This window comes from Lissotriton helveticus, chromosome 3_1, assembly GCF_964261635.1.
Source record: "Lissotriton helveticus chromosome 3_1, aLisHel1.1, whole genome shotgun sequence".
NCBI lineage: Eukaryota > Metazoa > Chordata > Amphibia > Caudata > Salamandridae > Lissotriton > Lissotriton helveticus.
The window spans coordinates 119,053,113-119,075,058 of record NC_136061.1 but is presented as its reverse complement, the minus strand read 5'-3'; the positions used below and the strand labels follow the sequence as shown (position 1 = coordinate 119,075,058).

The 21,946-nt window shown below is 45.0% G+C and overlaps 1 protein-coding gene across 1 annotated transcript in view; it reads left to right on the top strand.

Annotated features, from left to right (window-relative positions):
- The window catches only part of LOC144822682 (uncharacterized), a 118,031-nt gene extending 97,318 nt beyond the window's left edge, over positions 1-20,713 (top strand). Inside the window, exon 5 of the mRNA XM_078680456.1 lies at positions 20,609-20,713. Coding sequence (XP_078536582.1) covers positions 20,609-20,713 — 105 coding nt within the window. The remainder of the gene's footprint in view (positions 1-20,608) is intronic.
- Positions 20,714-21,946: the final 1,233 nt, after the last annotated feature.

Below are 21,946 nucleotides of genomic sequence, written 5' to 3'. Positions count from 1 at the left end.
GTCTTGGGTCACACGACTGAGTGTAGATGACAGTTAGACTTTGTGAATTCATCCCAGACAGTCAGACAATAGAGGGATTTGGTGTGCCTTAATAGGCAATCTGCTGGCAGGGTGAGAGGTTGGAGCTGGTCACGGGCCCACTCTGCCCTCGCTCAAAGAACCTATCACCTTCACATTGTCACTGAAGTGAGCTTGGAGCCAGGGTAGGGGAGTAAGGAAATTCCATGCACTTCGATGTAACTTTCTAGGAGCATCAACCACCTTCCAGAGTAAGGGCACCAGTGTATAAAAGTAGGACCTCACTCACCAACTCGTCAGTACACTTCTGGGCCTATGGATGCTCTGCCAGGAATTAAGACTGCTGGGGAGCTGAAGGGAATGTCACTCTGCTGACCTGCATCAGCCTTGCTGAATTTCTGCCTTTCCGCCCTGCTGCCCTTTTGTCTGGGACAGAAGAACTGGACCTGCAACCTCATCTTGAACCCAGGGCTACCAGAGTGACTCCAGGGGCTAATCTGCTGGCCTCCTGATATTTTAATCCAGGGCTCTAGTCAAGTTTAGGGCTCTTTGCGACTGTGAACGAGTCCGCTCACACCGAGACCTCGCCGCTCACACTACGATTAAGCGCATCCTCTGACCATTCATGCTACAGCATCAACCGCCAACCCAAAGCTCAAGCAACGCCCTTACACAACACCTGGTCTGCTCTTTGCTCTACTCTAGCAGCTTCCCACAATGCTCTCCCTGCTCCTTGCAGTCCCCTTCACTGCGAACAGGACTCTTGGCACAGATTTGAGAAGGTAACATTTCTGTGGGTGTAATCTGATGACTGCAGCAGACCTGCGCTACATCGTGGTCGACCTGAACTTGTGACTTTGAACCAGTGTGACCAGACATCCATAAACGTAATTCTGTGATTTTTGGCGCTATGTGCACTAAAACCGTTAAGAAAATCATAGCTCCGGTTCTACTGATTGCATTTTTGTCGTTTTGGTGTCAAACAATCTATAAATACTAACACTATTTATCTAAGTTAGATTGGGAATTTTCTTGTGTTGTATTATCACTTTAGTACCTTTCATATGCTGCATAAATACTTTATACATTACCTCTAAGTTAAGCCTAAGTGCTTTTTGTGCCAAGCTACCCAGAGTTAAATACTGGTTAATTTAGTGACTCTTTGTTGTTCACTCCCCAGTCAATCAACAGCCCAATTTCTCACACTATGTAACTGACCCCTCGGGGGCATGTGATCATGCAGGCAACATTGGCTGAATTACAATCTGTGAGATGCTTGAGTACCCATGGAGTGCGCATCCCTTATTCAATTTGCTTAGGTCTTTAGTATACCTACAAATATTGCAATGTCTGCATGGACATTTTTGACCACTGGTTGAAGATTCCATGTTGTAATGAATGTATTTGTATTGATTGAGTTTATAGGTCATGTGTGAACCAATTCATCTTTCAAAGATTCACCATATCTGATGAAAACATTGGTTTCTCAAAGATCAGTGTCCCATAGGTTAGAATTCTTCAATGTTTATTAACAATTGTATGTATTGAATTATAAACAATACCATAGGTTGTCAGACAGATGAGGCGATCAATCACTGGTTTCTAAAATGTGTGTGACAAAAAGTCTCTAGTTCTGTTGCCCTTCTTATTACTCCAGTGCGGTACCATTTCTCCTGCAGGTCTTTGGTTAACATACCCACACAGCATTTGTACTCTTGTTTTTCAGTACAGTTACCCCTTAGCCATCAAGAATTGTCAAACTGGGAGATAATCATGAAGGGATTTAGGATGGAAGCGAAGCTATTGTACCTTAAGAGTTTTTTTGATCAGTAGGTTTTTAAAACACTTCACACTTAAGAGTCTTTAGTAGTTCTTATCTTCAGATCAGAGAAAGAGATATTGGTTTTGTTTCTACTCATAGTGAACCTAAATAAACTATCCCAGTTTTGATCCAATCAGAGCAGGCAAGATTTTCTTCTTCATTACCAGGTCAGATAATGAAAATATCATCAATGTAACGTTTATTCTAAGAGAAAGAGTTAGAAAGTTTGACGACAAGTGCTTTCTCAACGCTGCCCATCGATGCACCCTGCATCTGTAAATAAAGGTTATCCCCAAACTTAAAGTAATTCCTGGTAAGGGTCATATGTGCACAATTTAGAACAAACTTAACTGGGTTTTTGAAGCCATTCATATTGGGATAGGAGCTCACCGAGGACCTTAAGGGATTCCTCTTGAGGAATACTTGAATAAAGCGCATTAACTTCAAAAGTCATCAGTCGATGTGTGTGAGGGTTAAAAGATGTACCCTGCAAGAAGTCAAAGCTGTCTTTCATATCCTTTACATTAGAAGGCATGGTGGTGACTAGAGGTCATAAAAAATAGTGAGCAAACTCGGATAAAGTCTTAAAGGCATACCCTATCTAATGCTTCTAGTGTTGTGTTACACCTTCTGCCATTTGACACTGAGAAAGCCTGCCATCCCTTCGAGGTAGGTAAATTGAGTATCAATAAATTAAGCAATGTTGTTATGTTTGTAAGAAACTGGCTCTATATATACTACACCAAAATGAGGTATAGTGTGCATAGAGTCCGAGTGAGGTAGGCAGAGGTTAAAGTTAGATAGGACCCTACTCTCTGTTTGTGGTGGAGTGGCCGAGCAGTAGGGCAATATCAGAGGACCGTGTGAAGCATTTGATGTACACACTCAGTCAGCAAATTAACTCACACACTCCAGAACTGAACCCTAGGCCAATTGTTTTTGTTTAAAAGATATACTGTTGATTTATTTAAGAGCCAAGCAAGCCTGGCACAGGTAAGCATAAATACTCTGTATCAATAAGTTGCTGATTGTAGAACAGTTTTAAAATGCAATAGAAATTGTACTTGCTTTGATTTACAGGGAATGCAGTAGGTTGCAACACTTAGCAAATGCAGTACATTGAAATGAATAGGGTTTTGTTAGTAAATTACAGATAAGTTACTTTTTACGTTACTTTTCTAACTCAGTGCTGGATACCTAGATTCAGCACTAGGACATTTCCTGCAAACAGGTAAGAAAATACGTTTTGGTTATTTGTGCGATTGTTAAATAATATTTATAGTTTTCAAAACTCCACACTTAGAAATTTTTGGGTAGAAAATTGTCAATGTTCTCCTATGGAGGAAAAACAGGTTATCGGTTTGCAGGTACGTAATCAACTATGGGAGTTAAGGTTCTGGGGTTAGACTCAGGGGTCTCCCAGAGTCAGTGATGCACTGTTGTTGCACCTTCAGCGGCACCAGGGCGGCCGGGTGCAGAGTGTTGAAGCCAAATGTTATCCTATGGAGGAAAGGGGGTCTCGGTTGGTTGCTGCTGGCTAGCAGGCCATAGGGTTGTGGGAGCAAAGCTCCTAGCGTTTAGCTCAGGGCAAATAGTAGTTCAAATTAGCAACAAAGTTGCACCCTGAGCGGCACTAAGGCGGCTGGGTGCAGGGTGCTGGTTTGAGGTCGCGTGCCCTGTTGTTTTCAATGGAGAACCTTCTGGACAAAGAAACACTGCAGGCTTTGGGACAAGGATCTTCTGGGTGTGACCACCACTTTGGGGGGTAACTTGGGATGTTGTGCGTTGGTTAGGCACCGTCGGTTTGGGCACACAAGGCCGTGGGGCGTCTGGTGCAGTGGTGCCTTGGAAAGTAGGAACGTCTTACCCGCTCTGATCTCGGTAGAGGAGATCCTCTGGATTGAGGCAGCAGACGTCATCTGGAGGCTTGAGGCAGGTCAGGGGTCACCGGAATTTTGGGTCGGGATCTCTGGGTTGACCTCCTTTTCCACTCGAGCTCGGACCGGATTCGGCGGGTGCAGAGTGGGCTGGATTTGCTGTATCCGTTCGGAGCCAGAAGCTGCAGTTTGTACAAATCCGGTGTTCACTTGAGATTCAGCCTTTGAAGTGAAGGCAGGTGAGTCCTCAGGGGTTTTTGAGGTTGCTGGCTGCAGGACACACCAGGATTTCGCAGGAGCAGGTTCGAGGGGAGACAGGTCTGTAGGGCTGGGGACAAGTCAGTGGGCGTCCTCCTACTGATAGCTCTGAACGGCTCTTCGGTCCTTCTTCTTATCTTCTTTTCTTGTTGTTTCTGGATATGAGGAAGCAAGGTTCAGGGTAAAACCCCTATTATGCCACTCTCCAGTGGGAGGGGGGGCAGGAGCCTGTCCCTGGTTGGCTGGGTCCCCTCATCCTCAAGCTGGCAGGGACTCGAGGTTGTACTTCACCTCGCCTCCCCCACCTGAGGGGTGGAGTTGGCAGAGGTAGGCACACACCTCTTCCTCACTTGTTTTTCCCGCTGGTCCTCCCACCCAAAATGGGGGGTATGTTGACTCTTCATTTTTTTCTGCACCAAGACACGCAGCCCGCAAAGGCAGTGTGTGAGCGTCAGGGTACAGGACCTCTAAGGGTGACACAATAAGTCCTGCAGCTCTTAGAGGCCTTCTCTGGTCACAGTGCCCTTGGTACCTGTGGTACCATTTCCCAGGGGCTGACATGTAGCCAGAGATGCCAATTGGGGTTTAGGCTTCAATGCAGTTTTATGGAAGGAACATAGGCCCTGGGTACCTGATTAGCAGGAGCCCAGGGCACACTCAGTCAAAGAACAGCAGCAATTCTGTAAACAGTGGGGGCATACCATGCAAGAATGAGGGCACTTTCTCACAATGTTACATTATTATAATTTATTATTTGCACAAATCACCCAGGGACGGGTATCTCAGCAGGAATTCTAGGAACCAAGCAGACACTAACACAGTTAGAATAGGTTGATCTTAAGTAATTTGCTGAATCGGAGATGATCCTTGTAACTTCTCATGTGAAGAGGCAGCTTATTCCATTTACAAGGTGCTAGGGAACAAATACGACCTGCCCCGTGACCAGGACTTTCTGACCTTAGGAACCGTGAGGAAAGCTTTGTTGCAAAATCTTAAGTCTTGAGGGGGAGTAGCGAGTAAGCTTTAAAGATAGACAGGTAGGCCCTTTACCAAATAGAGCTTTGTGAGTTAAGCAGCAAAACTTAAAGATTATTCTGTTTTTCACAGGTAACCAATGCAAAGCATGTGGGGGGGAACTACTCTAGAGGGAGGATTGCAGATGAGACAGGTGGTGGTGTTCTGCACCACCTAAAGTTTAGATAGCAACAACTCATTACTGAGGCCAAGGGTGTATTACCATAATCCAGACAGCTGATGACCAACTCCTGGACTAAAGTTTTCCATGCTCTGAGTGGTAATAAAGGAAAGTCCCTTCTCAGCAAACTCATCATGCGGCAGCATGAGCCTACAGTGGACACCATCTGATCTTTCATGGTGAGAGGTTGATCGATCCGGACTTCTAAGTTTATAACTACAAGTTTAGATGAAGGGGGCATACCAAGTTCTGTAGACCATAAATCAGAATTCTAGAGCTGTTGGGCCTCCCAAACAGCATAAACTCTATTTTTGCAGCATTCAGCTGGAGACAGTTTTTGGTCATCCATTTGGCAATAACCTTCATCCCGCCCGAGATAGATTATTTAGTTTTGGCCAGATTTTTATCCACATATGATATAAACTCAAAGCCAAAGGCTCTGACAACTTTGGCAAGGAGGGCAACACAGATGTTAAAAAGTGTAGGGCAAGAACCTGAGCACTGGGGAACCCCCATCCAATGTCATGGGACGAGATTTATAGGAGCCTAAAATACCCGTTTGGGTCCTGTCGGAAAGGAAATCTGAAAGCCACTGTACCTCTCCTCCATGGATACCTATCTCATGAAGCCTACCAAATTACTTGGTATAACATGCCATTTCAAATGCTGGAGACAAGTCCAGCAGCACCAGAATAGATGGTATATTAGCATCGAGAGAGCATTCGATATGGTCAGTGACTACTACCAGAGCTGTCTCTGTGCTATGTGATGCTCTGAAGCCGGACTGTGATGAGCCTAGGATACTATTTACCTCCTTTTATTTTATGAGTAGTTTATTCATATGCTTCTCTAATATCTTCCCATTCAAAGGGAGCAGTAAGATGGGTCGGTAACTGGCAAGATTGGACAATTCCAAATTGGCTTTTTTTTCTCGGTCGGACCTGAGCTCAGTGGCATTATAAAACGTGAGGGGGCTCCCATGCAAGATATGCTGAATGGGCCCTCACACTCACATCAGCAGGGGCTGAGGACCTCCTTCCAGTATGAGTAAGCCGGGCCCTGGCGTCTGCGGTGGCTGCAGGGGCATTTGTTAAGCCTCTGCCTGAGCTACCTTCCAGTCCGATGGAATAGTCCGGTATTAATAGATAGATTCAACAGGGAACAAATTGAAGGTGCAAGCAGATTGGCAAGGTCAGCTGGCCAGTGTTCCGGCGTCCACTGATCGATTCTATTATTAGAAATAACTATCTCAGTTTTATCAGCGTTTAATTTGAGGTAGTTATGACTTATCCAGTCTTTAATGAAGAGCATTGTGCGTTGGAAGAAATCCTTAGACTCCTCCGTCTCGTCAATTGGAAAGATCAGCTGCATGTCGTCAGCGTAATTGTACACCTTCACTCCCCTGGATTGCAGAGCATGAATCAAGGGGCTGATGTAAATGTTAAACAGGTGGGGGGAAAGAGATGAACCTTGATGGACACCACATGTGTTATTGACACAGGCCGAGACAAAAGGAGCCACCTAACAGATTTGTAGAGTGCTTTCTCTATAGACAGGTGTTCCGATGGCTCTACCATTTTGTTGAGTTTGTTGAGTTCATTGAGTTGGATGGTCAGAGGTCCAGTGCTTGTCTGCAAGAGCACTTTGACAGGAAGGTACATTTCTGTGGTACAATGTTGTGCATTTTACGATGTGACATGTTTCAATGCATTGTATTTGGATGGTTCTAATATGCATTTTGACCTGGTCTTGGGGGCGTTGCTGTTGAGTTGAAGCATCTTTAAAGAATAAGGCTTTGTTGGGGTCTGTCAATCATGTTCAGATTAAGAAAGGGAATTATAATCATTGTAGGAAAGATGTCCAATAATGAATATTGTTTAGTGGAAGATGCTTTTCGGTGTCCAGAGTTAGCTAATGTGTGTATGTCTAGTTCATACTGCATTGGCGGTTTTGTGGTGTTTGGTATTTGTGTTGTAGAACATGATTAGCTGCACTACATGGCAGACCTAAGGCACCTTGGCAGCTGTAGAGGAAGGTAGGATGAGGAGTACATAGTGATTAGACCAAGAAAGGAGAGGGTTCAGTCATACACGAACGAGGAAGTGAGCGCCATATGAGCGAGGACATGCGTGTAATGAAGGAATATGGACCTGTCTGGGGAATAAAATTCGAAGATATTCTAGTGGTGTGATACGATCCCCAAAGAATAGGACACAAGACATCTTTTACTTGTTTCCAGTATATTTCCTCACCTTCTAGTGTTAATTCAATTTTAGCATTCAGATTTACTAGAACGGTGTTTCCTTTATGAATTGGGAATTCTGGTCTTCGGTAATTGTGCCTTTAATCTGTTAACACATTAATTGCACCTGCTGCTAAAAATGCAACATGGTTGTTTTTGAGTCAACAGTATCCCTCGTTGTGCAGGAATCATCTCACACATGCAGGGTGACCCTGGACTCAGTGACGGAACCAACAATTAGATGTTTGCGGGTCTTTAACTAAGATCAGGATGAGTTTCTACTCTGTGCTCACCTCTCGTGCCAGCCAGGCGACTAGATGTAGGGTATGGGTACTCTCCCTTTATATCTAGTCACCACCTGGTGACCAGAGGTGGGGTATGGCTGCTCTCTCTTCATCTAGTCACATAGTGACCAATTCTCATTGTTTTTTCCCCAGGCGCAGTCCCCTGATGCAGACCGCACTTACATGGTAAGACAAATCTAAAGCATCTCTTAGTACAGAATGGTGTTTGTGATTGCTTAGATAAATGTTATTTTTTTACACCTCCTAAATTAGGTCACCTCTGTAAGTGTAACGCAATCCAGTGGGAGGTTAATAAGGCCTGGATTTTCGATTACTCTGTCATGGATATCTAAGCTGACAAAACAGAATCTTATGAACTGACATGCTGGTATAGTCTCCTTATATATTGTAGAATAGTTTTAGCAAATGTCATTTCGTGGTTGCAAAGATGAGCTTGTGGCTACAATGTATTTTAATTAACTCTCCAAAGGCCTTTTGGTGCTGTGAGAATAAAAAGAGGGACTGTTAATAGGAAGAACTAAATATTACCAGGCCTGAATTAGGATCTTTGGAAACTAATAAATAAATGGCACCAAGTGTGCGCTCAGAGGTGAGATGTTCCACAAGATGACAACCTTAACTGAGAAGCATCCGGTCTTACAGTTGGATCTCTGCTGTGGAGAAGTAGAGTGTTGACTGTACACTTAGAGGCGTTGTGTTCTATGAGACAACCTTCCCTGAGAGATATCTTACCTTACCGTCGGATCCCTTCTGTAAGGGGGTAGAGTGTGGACTGCACCAGCTGTACATTTGGAGGTGAGGTGTTCCACAAGGTTGCACCTTCACTGAGAAGTATCCCACCTCAAAGTTGGATCGCTTCTATAGGGTAGTTGGATCACTTGTTCCTGATTGTGATAGAAGCCCATGATCAAGGGTCCTAGGAGAATCCAGTCAACAGTTCATCCACTTATTTTGTCAGTCAGTCAAAAAAACTTTATTCGGTTAATTAAGACCATAAAAGCAGTGCATGATACATAAAATCAGATTAAACAGTACAATTAAACAAGTGTAAAGAATTGATTGCTACTCCTTCTAAGAACACAATACGCACATTCATTAAAAAAAGGGGATTGATAGATGTGGGAAACACCTATATCAACGTGTTAGAAACATTCTCGCCAAGGTTTATACAGAAAGTCAGATTTGATGATTAAGTGGTGCGGCAGCTCTTAGTTTATTCTGTCTGGCGGCTGCTACTAAAAAACAGGCTACACCATATGCCACCGGCACCGAGTTCAACATCTGGAGGTATAATAATGCTGGGCGTACCTGGGCGAAATTCAAAGGTTTCAAGATGGGAACAAGAAATTTTTTCCGCGGCACCAGGTAGTGCTCACAGAACATAACCAGGTGCAGAGTGTCCTGTGTTGAAAAACAGTCACATGTACAAGGGGGAAAATTTTCTGGGGTACCCCATTCTATGTACGAGCCCAGGATAAGATGGATCGAGTTGAATCTGAACCTTGTGAGCAGGAAGCGATGGTAAGGCTTTGTAACATATTTTAAATAAGGTTCCATAGCTGTAGTTGTGGAAAGTTGAAGGAGTAATCACACCGTAGGTTTACTGAGTTCAACCGGTTCTCTTTCGCATTCCAACAAAGTCCGTAAATGCTGCTTCACCCACTTTACATCCTCTTTTTTAAGATTTTGCGGTAGAGAGTACATTTCCGGGCGCCCTAGCCTCGCACATGCCGCTCTAACATATGCCAGCCATGGTATAGTGTGAGCTTTGTCCAGAGATATACAATCTTTAAGGATGCGGTGATTCAAACTGATTTCCTCATTTGTCCGGGTTTTAATCCAGCAAAGTACTGGGGACATTTTTAGAAGATCAGAGACATATCCCATGCCTAATTCATTATGTGTTGAATGTGTGGGAGAAGATTTCGGAAGTGTCAACAGGGCCCGTATAAAATTGTTTTCAGCGATTTGTATGCCTGGAGTTGGGACATAACCCCAAATGTCTGCCCCATAGGACGCGATTGCCACACATTTGGCTCTATAAATCCTGGTCATGGCTTCCATAGGTTTCGAGCCCAATCTTTTGGAGAAGCTCAGAAGTGCTGTGGTGGATCTAATAACTCCGTTTTCCTTAAGTTTCATTTGTGGCTTCCAAGTTCCTCTCTCGTCAAAAGTGACGCCCAGGTAGCAAAAGGAGGGCACCCTCGAAATTGGTGAGTTGTTAGAGCTAAAGGATCTAATCTTCATATTTTTCTTTCGAGAGCCTACGACCATAACATGGGATTTGGCAGTGTTAATTTTTAGGTCGAGGGCCTCCATGAAGGGGCCGAAATGGTCCAAAAGTCTTTGCAGACCTATACCAGTCCGCGCTATAAGAACCGCGTCATCCGCGTATAGGAGGACCGGGATAGGTAGCCCCCCATACGCGGGATGTCCGGGGTGGCTGGGTTCAAAGATTTCCCCACAGCATTGATGTACAGTGTAAAGAGGAGAGAGGCCAGGATGCACCCTTGTCTGACCCCTCTCCCTGATCTAAACTTTGCTGTACACCTTCCATCCCTCGTTGCCCTAACAGACGCAAACAAATTTAAATGAAGGTCATGCAAAAAGCTAACCAAGGTAGTGTCCAAACCCAAATTTCGTAAGATAAACCATAGTTTTGAACGATTGACCAAATCAAAAGCGGAAGATAAATCCATAAACCCCAAATAAAGAAGCCCCCCCTTCACCACAGTATATTTACTAATGATTAGGTGAAGGTTCAAACATTGGTCGATTGTCCCTCTATGTGCCCTGAAGCCGTACTGCAAATCTGACAGGATCCCACTCTCCTCCAGCCAATCCCCCAATCTGAGCAAGATGACTCTGCCTAAGATCTTGACGGCAGAGTCCAGCAGGGAGATAGGTCTATAGCAGGCTGGGTCCGCCCTGTTCCCTTTCTTAAATATAGGGACAATTATAGAGGTGGACCAAGAAAGTGGGAAGCCAGCTGTGGGAATCGCATTAAAGACGTTGGTTAAAATCTTTGACCAAAATTGTGGGTACTGTATGTAGAGATCTGCGGGCACCCCGTCGGGTCCTGGGGCTTTGTGTTTGCTGGTATCTCTAATCGCCCTTTCGACTTCCATGGTGTTAAAATCCATGACCTGTTGGAGTGGTCATGGGTATTGGCAGGTGAGGCAAGGACTGTAGAATCATAGATTTTGCCAAAATGGTCTAGCCATCTGTTGTCCTCTATGACACAGTCTAAATCCGATGTCCCGCTATCAGAAAAAAAGGGCTGATTTACAATGGCCCAAAACTTTTTACTGTCTCTAAGGACATCCACAGATAAAAGGCTATTCCAGGCTTCCTCCTTGTTTGGGTTTTGCGCTTATGGATTACGGTTTTATATTCCTTCCTTAGCTTGGCCACTATTAACCTGTCTCTGGGTTTTTGTTTAATGCCTTTCAGCAGGGCACTATGTATCCTCGAGCATTCCTTATTGAACCATTTATGAGTCTTTGTTTTCCCTTGCCCAACTGACCTTCTTTCCAAGTTCTTGCTGATCCTTGAACAAATCTCCTCATATGCAACCAAAACCTTGGAGCCCTCGGCAGTTGGGTCCAAACACACTGCCATATTGGCCTCAGACTCTTGGGCTAGTGAGTGAAAAAATTCGTCTGGGACAATCATCTCCCATTATAGGCGCCTTCCCTGATCTCTGCTGTGGAGAAGTAGAGTGTTGACTGTACACTTAGAGGCGTTGTGTTCTATGAGACAACCTTCCCTGAGAGGTATCTTACCTTACCGTCGGATCCCTTCTGTAAGGGGGTAGAGTGTGGACTGCACCAGCTGTACATTTGGAGGTGAGGTGTTCCACAAGGTTGCACCTTCACTGAGAAGTATCCCACCTCAAAGTTGGATCGCTTCTATAGGGTAGTTGGATCACTTGTTCCTGATTGTGATAGAAGCCCATGATCAAGGGTCCTAGGAGAATCCAGTCAACAGTTCATCCACTTATTGAATTCACACCTATTCAGTGACATGTGATATACAAGATTTCTTTCATTGTCTGCAAGAATACAATACCATAATATATAAGAGAAATGATTTAACAAATACAAAGGAGGAAACAAACAAAATAAATTCCACAGAACAAAAGTCAGAGTAAGACTGCCCATCTCAATACAATCCAGCAACATATCTTCTGAACGTATCCTAATACTGTCTCTTTGCTTGCAGGCATTAAAGCATGGAGATCAGGCAACATACGGCCACCTGCAAAGGTAAGCAATGGTAAATGTCACATTCTTCTCCTCACTGCAATATCTGCACTATCTTCAGCCGCATAGAAAAGCCATGAAAAAGCCCAGCATCTCATGAATGGAAAGAATGACGGAGGCGATAGACCAGTCTGGGGGAGTGGGGGGGTAGATATATTATTTTTAGCCCAGCCCAACAGAGCAGCTAAAGTATGAATTTAAAATGGCCTGCTACTGCTGTCCTCCTCTGCACCGACGCTCTTAAAGTCTGCCTAGTGAACCGCACATCCTTTGCACTATGGTGCCCAAATGTGTGCATGCTCTTTTGCATACGATGTATACTGGAAGCCTACCCTTCCAGTAAAACATTCTGGCCTAGATTTACTGACAGTTGAGGCAGTGCAGCAAGGCAAGTTGCTGAGCTGTGTTATGTGAACAGGAGAGAGCTGAACTGCACCAGAAAAGGCCTCATAACTGCTGAGACCTGGCATACAACATTCTCTGTCCTATCATGTGTGGGCTTAGGGATACTGGATTTGGGGATAGGTTTACAGCCTGAGCAGCAATGGCTATACCATCCTCTGACAATGTCCTGTACGTATGTCCTAAGGACTTCACTTAGGGGCAACCTCTGACTGTAATGTTCGTCTTTACATCTGAGGCTGTAACTGAGGGGGAAGCATGAGGCAAACCAGAAAGAGTCTCCAACAATAAGGACACTGCAACCTGCCTCCTAATGTATCCACTGAGGGCAGAGTAAGGATGTATAAAGACTATAGGTTAATGGTTCAACCTCAGTGGATCAGCACAGAGTAAGGCTCAGCACCAGCCTCACACTGAGGACAGATCTCCCTGATGGGTACCCCGGTAGGCAGTGTGCGTATGAGAATAATAAAATGTGGGCACTTGTGGCTTTCATTACAAGACTGTAGTCTGGCCAGCAAGTTCACAACACCGTTTACAGAGGTCTGTGATTTATAGTACTGTTTGGGCGGGGTGCAAATTAACTTTTAGTTATAACTAAAACTTTTGAATTTCTTATGTTTGTGTAGTGTAAGTTTATTTTGTATAGGAATAGAACACGACTCCAGGGTACGGACAGGACCCCCCTCCCTCTTTCTTGGTCAGACCATATGGCCATTCCCTTTGATTTCACATATTCAAATTCCATCCCAGCAGCCACCAGTAAGTGGGGATTTAAAAGAAACTTTAAGGGGATAAATTGTGACACAATAGCTCCCCTGTTATCCAACCTTTGCCCATCTGCAAGGAGCACTCATAGTGCTGTGCTTGACCTGCACCACTCTATCCTGGTCTTCGCAGCTACAGAGCCAAGTTCACAGTCATGTTTCCTGAAGCACCCGACATCGGAGGGCATCCGTCTACTAAGTCTCCTGGTCACCCCGAGTGAGACAGACACTGTCTCCTATGCTTTCAGGTTCTTCTCTTCAAGAATCCACATTTGTATTCCTCCATACACTTTCTCCTCTTCCAGCAGCAGCATTTTCCTGTAGTCCTGCATTGAGTTTGACGGAGGTTTCCGACACCATTTCACACCTATGCACCCGGTTTCCCATCGGATAGGTAACTCGGGCACCATGGTATCCACCGGTAGGGTGGCTCTCCAACCTTCTGTCTTCTACAGGGTTTCTTAAGGGCCCACTGGGAAGGGTCCCTAATCTTTAAAAATCCAACTGCGACTTACATATAGACGTGTATGTAGCACACATAGTGGTCACACACTGCACTCTGACTCCGTGGGGTCCTTATCTGTTGACCTTCGGTGGTTTCTTGGGGTCCCAGCAATCCTACATGTTTTTATTTTATTTTATTCAATGCGATTTTATATAGCGCAAACATTACCCGAAGGTGTCAGAGCGCTTTACAACAGAACCAGTTGTGATACATAAGGATTTATGATTACATGAGTTACATACAAGATACAAACAGAAAAAATTGCAAATGTGCAAGTTGTAAAGTCACACAAGAAAGAGATAGAAACAGAAAAAAGTGTGCAAATGTACAATTTGTAAAGTCACTCAAGGAAAGGATAGAAACAGAAAAAAATTGCAAATGTACAAGTTGTAGAGTCACACCAGGAAGAGGTACAAACAGAAAACAAATTGCAAATGTACAATTTGTAAAGTCACTCAAGGAAGAGATACAAATGGATAAACTCTAAGAGTCAATTAGGAATGGTAGAGAGTGCAAAGTACATATACTAGTGGTTAGAGTTATCTCTATATACATATATATACAAAGAGTACATTTTATCAAGTCAAGACCCAAAAAACAAGGAGAGCAGAGTTCCATTAAGTGGGGTTGGAGGGGGACGCAGTCACAGCACCAAGTGAGGGCAGTAGAATGTCTACTGTTTTGCAAAATGGTGGACCAAGGACAAGAGCGACAACAGGAGGCGGTCCCAAAATGGCGGGGTGCACACATGTTTCCAGTCCAAAAGTTACGAGTGAGTGCTCCCCCCGGGCGGCTCCTTCACCCGCATTTGAATGCATTTTTTCCCGTGGGGTGCATTTCTTTGTTAGGGTGGGGCAGCAAGGGAGGGTGGTTTCTCTTCTGGGGGGCTGGGTGGCACCTTTTCCCGTTCCGATTCCTTTCCTCCGGAGTATTCATTACTTTGCAGGGATGGGGGCAGCGAGGGGAGGGTGGTGCCTGGGGAGACGCTGCTCGGGCCGCTGCGCCTGACATGGTGGAGGGGTTCTGTGTCATGCGGTGGTCTTCTCGACATTGTTCTGACTCAAGTCGTGGTTCTTATACCACTTTCTTAGTATATGGTTTGGTCCCCCCTGGGGCCCACTGTGTATTAATGCTATTTACTGTGATTTATTTGCTTAAGTATTGTGTTCTTTGTGTCTATCTCCATGTGGGAGATACTGTAACATACTAGATAGTGTTACATTATAAATATATATATTTTTATAAATACTACGTGTGGTTCTCTTCTCAATTAATCTATACTATAAGGTTGCATTCTGGTAAAACAAGCTGCTTTACACTCTGAACTAAGCCTGAAGGTTGCTCTCCACAGCTACCACTCAGAGAGTTTCTAAGGTTTTTTGAGACCACTTAAATCTCCATAAGGGTTGTCTGGACTGATGCAAGGTGCCCAAGGACAGCATATACTCGGCCAACTACTCACAGTAATGTTTAGGAATCACAATCTTTTTTTCGATTCCTACATGCATATGGAATTGCGATTCCTGCAAAATCGCTATTTAGGAATCACAATTCCTTATGTTGAAGCATGTGTCCATTAACCAATAATAGAGGGATATATAGACACCTTCAGGAGTTTTATTGAGCATGAAACCCCAATAAAAACAAGCATTTACAATGCAACGGTTTCGCCTTTGCAAAAGTTAGAGCTATTGGCATTGTAAATGACAACATTTTTATTTATGTGTTGGTTTTGAAAACAGATAAATAAATGGCATTGTCATTTACATTGCCAACAGCTTAATCTCTCGCAAATGCAAGACATATTGTACCCTACTGGACGAGCTCATCAGACAGCAATTACTATCACACACACACACCCAGAGCCAGCCACACACACACACACACCCAGAGCCACACACACATACACCCAGAGCCACACACACACCCAGAGCCACACCCACACACCCAGAGCCACACACACACACCAACACACCCAGAGCCACACACACACACCAACACACCCAGAGCCACACACACACCAACACACCCAGAGCCACACACACACCCAGAGCCACACACACAGCCACACACACACACCCAGACACCCACACACACCCACACACACACCCACAGACACAGCCACACCCACAGCCACACACACACACACACACCCAGAGCCACACACACCCAGAGCCACACACACCCAGAGCCACACACACCCAGAGCCGCACACACCCAGAGCCACACACACCCAGAGCCACACACACCCAGAGCCACACACACACCCAGACCACCTGCCCCACTAGGTATGCATATACTAATGGACGAGATAAATAAAGTGACACCTCTGCCTGTTGCTAAAAGTGAGGTAATGAGCACCCATCTGCCTCCAGAAAGGCCACTCGGACACCCACGGGGCGCTGGCAGCATCCGAACAGTAACACCACCCAAATCTGCCCCCCTCCCCGCTCCAAAAAGTAGCCCACAGTTGGAACTCGGTACCTGCCCCGTTACCAATCCGAAACTGGCAAAAAAGGAAGGGGAGGCCATAGGACAGTGGCGGTTTTACCATTAGGGCATTTGGGCGTTGCCCCACCTATAATTATCAGGCAATTTATTCGAGCGGCGCGTTATTAAAAGTTTTATAAATTAACGCGCCGCTCGAATAAATTGCCCGATAATTATTGCCCTGCGGCCGTGGTGTGTGTCATGGACATGGACAGTATGCACTGTCTGACACTGGGTGGCGCTGGACTGACTCTGTGCCGGCACAGTGCGCACTCACTGCGCATGTGGTGTTTGCCCGGCAGGGCTTCTCCAACTAGCAAACTATGTGGTTTTAAAAAAACCCACAGATTAGGGGTTTGCCTGCCTAATGCAACGTACCCCAGTGCTGAAAAAAGAACTACGTTTTTTCAAGGCTCAGCCCAATCCTGATGCTACTCTCTTTAGAGAGCAGCTCTCCTCTAAAGAGAGCAGCATCAGGATTGGCTACTAATGTGTCTCGGCAAGTTGGCAGCCATCAGTCTAGGCGCCAACGGGACCCCAGAGCAGAGATGGTGCGGACTCGGTCAAGCGAAGACAAGGTAAGTTTTTTATTTTATTTATCCCCACCCCATGGCCCCCACTGTGAGCGAGCCGTGACTGCAACTTAGCACTTATCTTGGTAGGCCAGAAATAATATGAGGCTTAGGGATGAGTAAATGGTTAAAGATAACATCAGTCTACGTGACAGATCAAACCGCACTGTTATGGAAAAAAGGCAGGCAAACAAACAATTACGCTTTTAAATAGCCAACTACTACAGGTTAACCAGACGTATGGAAACATCTTGGTTGAAGTTTGTTAAAAAAAACTCTTGCCATACTTTACAAACACACACTGCGAGACCGTCCTTAATGTTACAAGGGGGAAGTCTACAGATTTTAACCATTGCGCTTGAAAAAGAAGAGGCTGGTAATTGCGCGAGTGACACGACATGGAAATAAATCACTTCCCTAAAAATTAAAATCATGACATGCAGGGAGGCCTCGCTGCAGCCAAATGGGAGACATACCGCTGTGCTGCTGGCAGGGCCGGTGAAGCTAAAACCGTGCTCTTGCTAAATACAGGGTTTAAATACTATGAACAAACGTGACGTGCACGTTATTCACCCTGGGCCATGACAGCCAGTTTTATGACCAAATTCTTTTGGGGCAATGACACGGAGGTTGAGATGAAAAAAATCCTCCTTGTAGCTAAAATGACAAAATTGTCTGCAAAAATGCAGTGCACATTGTAATTAGACAAAGTGGCTTCACAATAATAATTTATACATATGTAAACGCTCGAGTCTAGAGAGCAAGTTTAAGACATTTTTAAAGATTAAAATGTCTACAGAAGAAAGCCTGGATGTACGTCTTGTTACATTCATGAATGTAATATAGGGTACCTTGTAGGTTCTTTCTCAAAAGGGTATCACGCGCGCGCTACGCCCCGCCACTTTCAAATGTCACCAGCCGCCACTGCCATAGGAGCAGCTCCCTTTACAGGGAATTCCATTTGTGTCCGCCACCCTGCGGCGTCGCTGGCCGCAGGTTCACGCTCATGTGACCGTTGTGCCCAAAACCGGACAGGCCCAGGTGAGTACGGGTACTCTCCTCAGGCCTGGAGAAGTTCCGGTACTCACTAAAAGAAAGAAAATGTGCCTGTACTCAGTACCCGTGAGTACCGACCCATTTGAACATCATGTTCTTGCAGCGGCACAATAGTAACCCCCCCCCCTCCGCACCCCCGCCCCAGGAGGGGGTGCAGCTGAACAGAGGGGCTCTCCTACCTGGGCAGGGTGATACAGGAACACCTTCCGCGGGAGGCACAGGCACCCACGCAGGCCGCCTCGCCCGCACAGGCAGGCCCCGAAGACAGCCATGGTGCGGGGCGAGCGGTCAGACCTCACAATGTCAGGCGAGTGCAGGAAACGGCGCCAGAGCACACGGCACGCAGGTGATCACAGGCCGGCACTCAGGGCCCGCAGGTGTGCTAAGGCGCGCGGCCTCGAAGACCCGGGCTTATAACACTTCCGTCAATTCAAGGGCATTTCTGGCGCTTTTACCAACAAGAGACCCGTGTTCTCGCACTGTAAGTTTTATGTACCACGGATTTACTAATTCAGATTTGTAGTTTTGGTGAAGCACAGTTTCAGTTTTTTAAGCCGTGGAGTGTTATTAGCCCCTACAGACTGTCATTAATGGGTATTTAAACTGGTCCCCTGCAGGTGCGCGATATATTGCCAGTTCTGCATTCTGGTACCTCTAGTGATGCTTTTGTAAAATGAAAGTAACCCCGTAGGACCGGATTGCAATGATAAGGGAAGTACATGCAGAGCTTGAAATGGAAACAGAAGTACAAGAGCCGGTACTCTCCAATTAAAAGTATTTCGTCGCTCTTGACAACTGCCGGTACTCCCCCTCGCAAATAAAAACAAGTAACATCATAACTACAAGTCAGAACTATTGGCTTTGTCATTGGTTGTTAGCTGCACAAGATAAATAAGCAGCAACTATGGCTTGTATATGATATTTAAAAAGCTTCCACATAAAGCTCTGGTGACACCAGAACAGTGTTGCTGCTCCGGAGTTTCAAAAAGAGAAGGGAAATCCAGAGAAAAAATTACTCTCTTTAAAGGATTTCCCTTCACCTACAACGCTCACCTGGTATGACGTCATGCCGTGACGTGTCCACTAGCAATAAGTGAGCAGTGTGAGCGCGTGCACATCGAGGTGCCTGTGCCAGGGCACAAAACAGAGCCCAATAGAGACCCGATTCGAGCCCCCCCTTTAACGAACTACCGGTGCTCAGCTCCGGTGAGACCCAGTCCATTTAAAGCCCTTGAAGCGGGAGAAGTATTTCCCGCACGGCACGTCCACTTTCCGGTTCCGGTGATCTCAGCACCCTGCACAATTTAGTAACTCAGGAACAGGTGGCAAATTGGCTACACCGAGAGGAAAAAAATGACCCGAAAACCTGGGAAACACTATAAACATACATCAAGAGATCCCATTTCCAAACAGAATATAAACCTGCTTCTGCTCTTCAAGACAAGAAAAACAGTACGGTGGATTCACACGCGACAAAAGTTATTTATTCCTCTGGGTATTTCTGCCCCGGCGTTATCACAATACATCATGTCAAACGCTGTACTCCTACAAAAGAAACACAAGAAACCAAGGCGCCTTTGATGGCTGTGCCAAACTGCAATGAAATACGTCAAATGGGGCGCCGAGGTTTAAAATACAACTAACTACACGCTGCTATGCCTCTAAGAGCAATGGCACGTACGGGAAGCAGAGAAAAATCCCCGCCCGAAGGCAAACACGCCTGTCACTTTAATCAAAAATACTCAAATTAAACAACAGCGTTATGAGTATTCAGCGTGAGATTAAACCCTCTACTCCCCCTGCGCGGCATTAAAGACTACATAAAAGAAAGAACATTGCAGCTCGAAAACTGTTCAATTAGCTTCAGAAATAAAGTTGGTCTTTTAACACACTGCGCACCGTACTCCATAAAGCATGGCGGCTGCTTGGGGAGGCTGTGGCATAATTCACGACTAGCAGCAACCATACATACATACCTCTTTATCTGCCACAAACTTGCATTTTCTCTGTCGCTGCTAAATTAGGAGAAAACCCCCATGAATATTTTATCAAAGGAAAAAAAAACTTACATTAAATAAATACATAAATAAACAAGTCTGGAACTGAGCAACAGGCCGATTCGGGGGCGTGTTTGTGTGCTCTCCCCTTCCCATTGGCTGGAAGGTAAAATTCCAGCCAATGGGAAGAGGACAGGGCGGGACTTAAAAAAAGACCCAGAAACGCCCCCGAATCGCGTTTTCGCAAGAAAGCGTGATTGACAGCCTCTGTCTCCCAATGGCTAGTCTCCATTTATGGAGCTAGCCAATTGGAAACAGAGGCGGTCCAAACATCCCTACTGAAGACAAAAGTTTTCGATCTGGGAGGGGCACTGCCCCTCGCCAGGTTGAAACCTAAAAACCAAAATTAAAATGCGTGCATATCTGATGTAGCACAAAAAAAAAGGTAAAATCATTGAGACCATCCAGGATATTGCATCCTCCCAAACTCCTCGGAAGGTGGAATTTCGCCTGCAGAACAAGCAGTCTAACTACACAAGTACTCAGACCAACACTTTGAACAGGTAGAGTCTGAAAACATGGAACAGTGTCTCTATTGTCTATACTTCCCCTCACTTCCACTCAAACTACAAGGACACAAGGTTAAGAATGTAATAAAATGTATTTAAACCCTTGAAAGCACATGGTGTTTAAAGTACAGTCGGATCCTCCTATCACACTATGGGTCATTTATTGCTAACGCACTTATGCACCCCATAATGTTGTTCTAAGCTCCTGACTAACCCCAACCCTAGGCTGAGAAGAGTCTTCATGCTCTCTTTTGTTTCTTATTCACAGGCCCCAGAACTGAATTCCACATGTGTGCACCTGATCCTCTCTGATGAACGGAATACTTTGCACTATGCATCACCCCCTGATACACTGCATTCCTCCTACGGCTGATACTATGCGTGACCTTCTCTGATACACTAAACATCTCCTACGGCTGATACTATGTACGACCCTCTCTGATACATTGAACACCTCCTACAGCTGATACTATACACGACACTCTCTGATACGTTGAATACCTCCTATGGCTGATACTATGTAGGACCCTCTCTGATACGTTAATTAGATCCTGCTGCTGATACTATGTACAACCCTCTCTGATACCGTGAATACCCCTGCTGTGTATTTCATAAAGGTAGTATGCTGCCTTTGCTTGAACAGACTTGGTTTTGTGCTATACATTTATTTTAGAAATTGGCTGCACTTGTTTTATTACTCAGTTCTTCTGCTGGGATTTGAAAGAACATTTCCTACAAGGTTGAAATAAACTGTGCTTTATTTGCTCAGTGGTCGGATAGATATTTTCAAATGAATCTAAATTTAATATTTTAAAAACAGAGAGGACACATTCAGACAAAGCAAAGTCCCTGACACATGAAATAGCTCTACTGCCTGAGATGTAAAACAACTCCCTATGTATGCCAGGGATGGGGTCCCTCACAAATCCCACCGATCTTTAATATATCACTGCGCTTCTATAGTGAGGGTAGGTTTAGGCACAACTGTCTTCCAATATTCCAGGCCTTTTCATTGTGAACAGTTTTTTAATTATGCTAATCAAATTTTTGACTTTTGATTGCAGAGCAGCTATTGCAAAATAGAGCACAATAGTTTCAATAAATATTGTAAGCTTTATTCGTGTCTCTTTTCTGTGCATTGTGGATACTTATGAGTGAGCTTACGAAAGATGATGGCCTTCTACCGGGATGCCTGAAAGAGTCTAGAGTGTGTGTTCTGGGGTGCTAACTTACCTGTTACTCTGTAAAGGTTGGGAGGGCAGGTGCGGCACTATGAGCTAGTCTTGATTTGGGCTCAGAGGTACTTTTGTGGTATGGTGACTCACTTCCAACATACTGATGTTCTGTGGCCCCAGGCATAGTTCTGTTTCTAAGAGGAATTCCTGCAACAACCCTGTCTGATACATTGAACAGATTCTACTTGTATTACACCGGTTTTATCTCAGCATGACCAATAGTTTGAAGCTTTTTTTTGTATCACGTTGGATCTTCAATAATGAACTTGTTTCACCGACAGTCAAATCTCTCCCTACTTCTGCCAATCCTTCCTACTAAATAATTGAACTGCCCCCTCTGTCACACCCCTGAGATAGCTCCCCCCAGGCTG